We start from the raw sequence: 2,500 nt of genomic DNA on the forward strand, positions 1-2,500 counted from the left end.
TCTCTTCAGGCTCTGCAGTGTTTCCAGGAGGCGGCGACGGAGGTGGAGAAGGAGGAGTTCCTCTTGAGACTGACGGGCAGCGAGGAGGAGGAGTCTGCCTCCACCCCCCGACTACAGTACTACAACAAGGTAGAACACACTTGAGAGAGGAGCATCACACACACCTGAGAGAGGAGCATCACACACACACCTGAGAGAGGAGCATCACACACACACCTGAGAGAGGAGCATCACACACACACCTGAGAGAGGAGCATCACACACACCTGAGAGAGGAGCATCACACACACACCTGAGAGAGGAGGACACACCCCCCTCTGACAGTTTGTGGTTCTGTGTTCAGGTGCTGCGGCTGTTGGAGGATGTTGGTCTGCCTGAACTCGTCATCCAGCTGGCCTCTCTGGCCATCACAGAAGCTGCCACCGACATCAACAGTCAGGTAAACAGTCAGTAAACAGTCAGTAAACAGTCAGGTAAACATGTAGTAAACAGTCAGTAAACAGTCAGGTAAACATGTAGTAAACAGTCAGTAAACATGTAGTAAACATGTAGTAAACAGTCAGTAAACAGTCAGGTAAACATGTAGTAAACAGTCAGTAAACAGTCAGTAAACATGTAGTAAACAGTCAGTAAACAGTCAGTAAACATGTAGTAAACAGTCAGTAAACAGTCAGTAAACAGTCAGTAAACAGTCAGGTAAACATGTAGTAAACAGTCAGGTAAACATGTAGTAAACAGTCAGTAAACAGTCAGTAAACATGTAGTAAACATGTAGTAAACAGTCAGTAAACAGTCAGTAAACAGTCAGGTAAACATGTAGTAAACAGTCAGTAAACAGTCAGTAAACAGTCAGTAAACATGTAGTAAACAGTCAGTAAACAGTCAGGTAAACAGTCAGGTAAACATGTAGTAAACAGTCAGTAAACAGTCAGGTAAACATGTAGTAAACAGTCAGTAACGTGTGTGTTCTTGTTCTTCAGGCGGCTCTGTGGACTCGAATATTCAAACATCATCTGGATCTCGGACACAACAGTGAAGCTTATGAAGCTCTGACACAGAACCCAGACTGCAGCATGTGAGAACACACACAGAACACACACAGAACCCAGACTGCAGCATGTGAGAACACACACAGAACACACACAGAACCCAGAGTGCAGCATGTGAGAACACACACAGAACACACACAGAACCCAGAGTGCAGCATGTGAGAACACACACAGAACACACACACACACCCAGAACCCAGACTGCAGCATGTGAGAACACACACAGAACACACACAGAACCCAGAGTGCAGCATGTGAGAACACACACAGAACACACACACACACACACAGAACCCAGACTGCAGCATGTGAGAACACACACAGAACACACACAGAACCCAGAGTGCAGCATGTGAGAACACACACACACACACACACACACACAGAACCCAGACTGCAGCATGTGAGAACACACACAGAACACACACACACACCCAGAACCCAGACTGCAGCATGTGAGAACACACACAGAACACACACACACACACAGAACCCAGACTGCAGCATGTGAGAACACACACAGAACACACACACACACACAGAACCCAGAGTGCAGCATGTCAGAACACACAGAACCCAGACTGCAGCATGTGAGAACACACACAGAACACACACACACACACAGAACCCAGAGTGCAGCATGTCAGAACACACAGAACCCAGACTGCAGCATGTGAGAACACACACAGAACACACACACACACACCCAGAACCCAGACTGCAGCATGTGAGAACACACACAGAACACACACACACACACAGAACCCAGACTGCAGCATGTGAGAACACACACAGAACACACACACACACACAGAACCCAGACTGCAGCATGTGAGAACACACACAGAACACACACACAGAACCCAGACTGCAGCATGTGAGAACACACACAGAACACACACACACACACAGAACCCAGAGTGCAGCATGTGAGAACACACAGAACCCAGAGTGCAGCATGTGAGAACACACACAGAACACACACACACACACACACACACACACACACACACACACACACACACACACACACACACACACACACAGAACACACACACACACACAGAACCCAGAGTGCAGCATGTCAGAACACACAGAACCCAGAGTGCAGCATGTCAGAACACACACAGAACACACACACACACACAGAACCCAGAGTGCAGCATGTCAGAACACACACAGAACACACACAGAACCCAGACTGCAGCATGTGAGAACACACACAGAACACACACACACACACAGAACCCAGAGTGCAGCATGTCAGAACACACAAAACCCAGAGTGCAGCATGTGAGAACACACACAGAACACACACACACACACAGAACCCAGATCATTAACGTGGTGAATCTTTGTGTCATGAAGACGACGAGTTCATCAAAGGTTTATTTTAAAGTTCATGAACAAATTTCACCACAGACGACTTTTAGGAACACGTGGAACTTTGA

At 47.3% G+C, this 2,500-nt stretch overlaps 1 protein-coding gene across 2 annotated transcripts in view; it reads left to right on the plus strand.

The window, feature by feature from the left end:
• The window catches only part of nup160 (nucleoporin 160), a 26,239-nt gene that overhangs the window by 18,022 nt on the left and 5,717 nt on the right, over positions 1 to 2,500 (plus strand). The window contains exons 21-23 of one of the 2 annotated variants that reach the window (XM_084734249.1): positions 10 to 129; positions 344 to 447; positions 977 to 1,075. In XM_084734249.1, coding sequence (XP_084590375.1) covers positions 10 to 129; positions 344 to 447; positions 977 to 1,075 — 323 coding nt within the window. The remainder of the gene's footprint in view (positions 1 to 9; positions 130 to 343; positions 448 to 976; positions 1,076 to 2,500) is intronic. The other variant, XM_084734250.1, reaches the window with a different exon arrangement.

This window comes from Lutjanus erythropterus, chromosome 13, assembly GCF_056507025.1.
Source record: "Lutjanus erythropterus isolate fLutEry1 chromosome 13, fLutEry1.hap2, whole genome shotgun sequence".
Lineage (NCBI taxonomy): Eukaryota > Metazoa > Chordata > Actinopteri > Lutjaniformes > Lutjanidae > Lutjanus > Lutjanus erythropterus.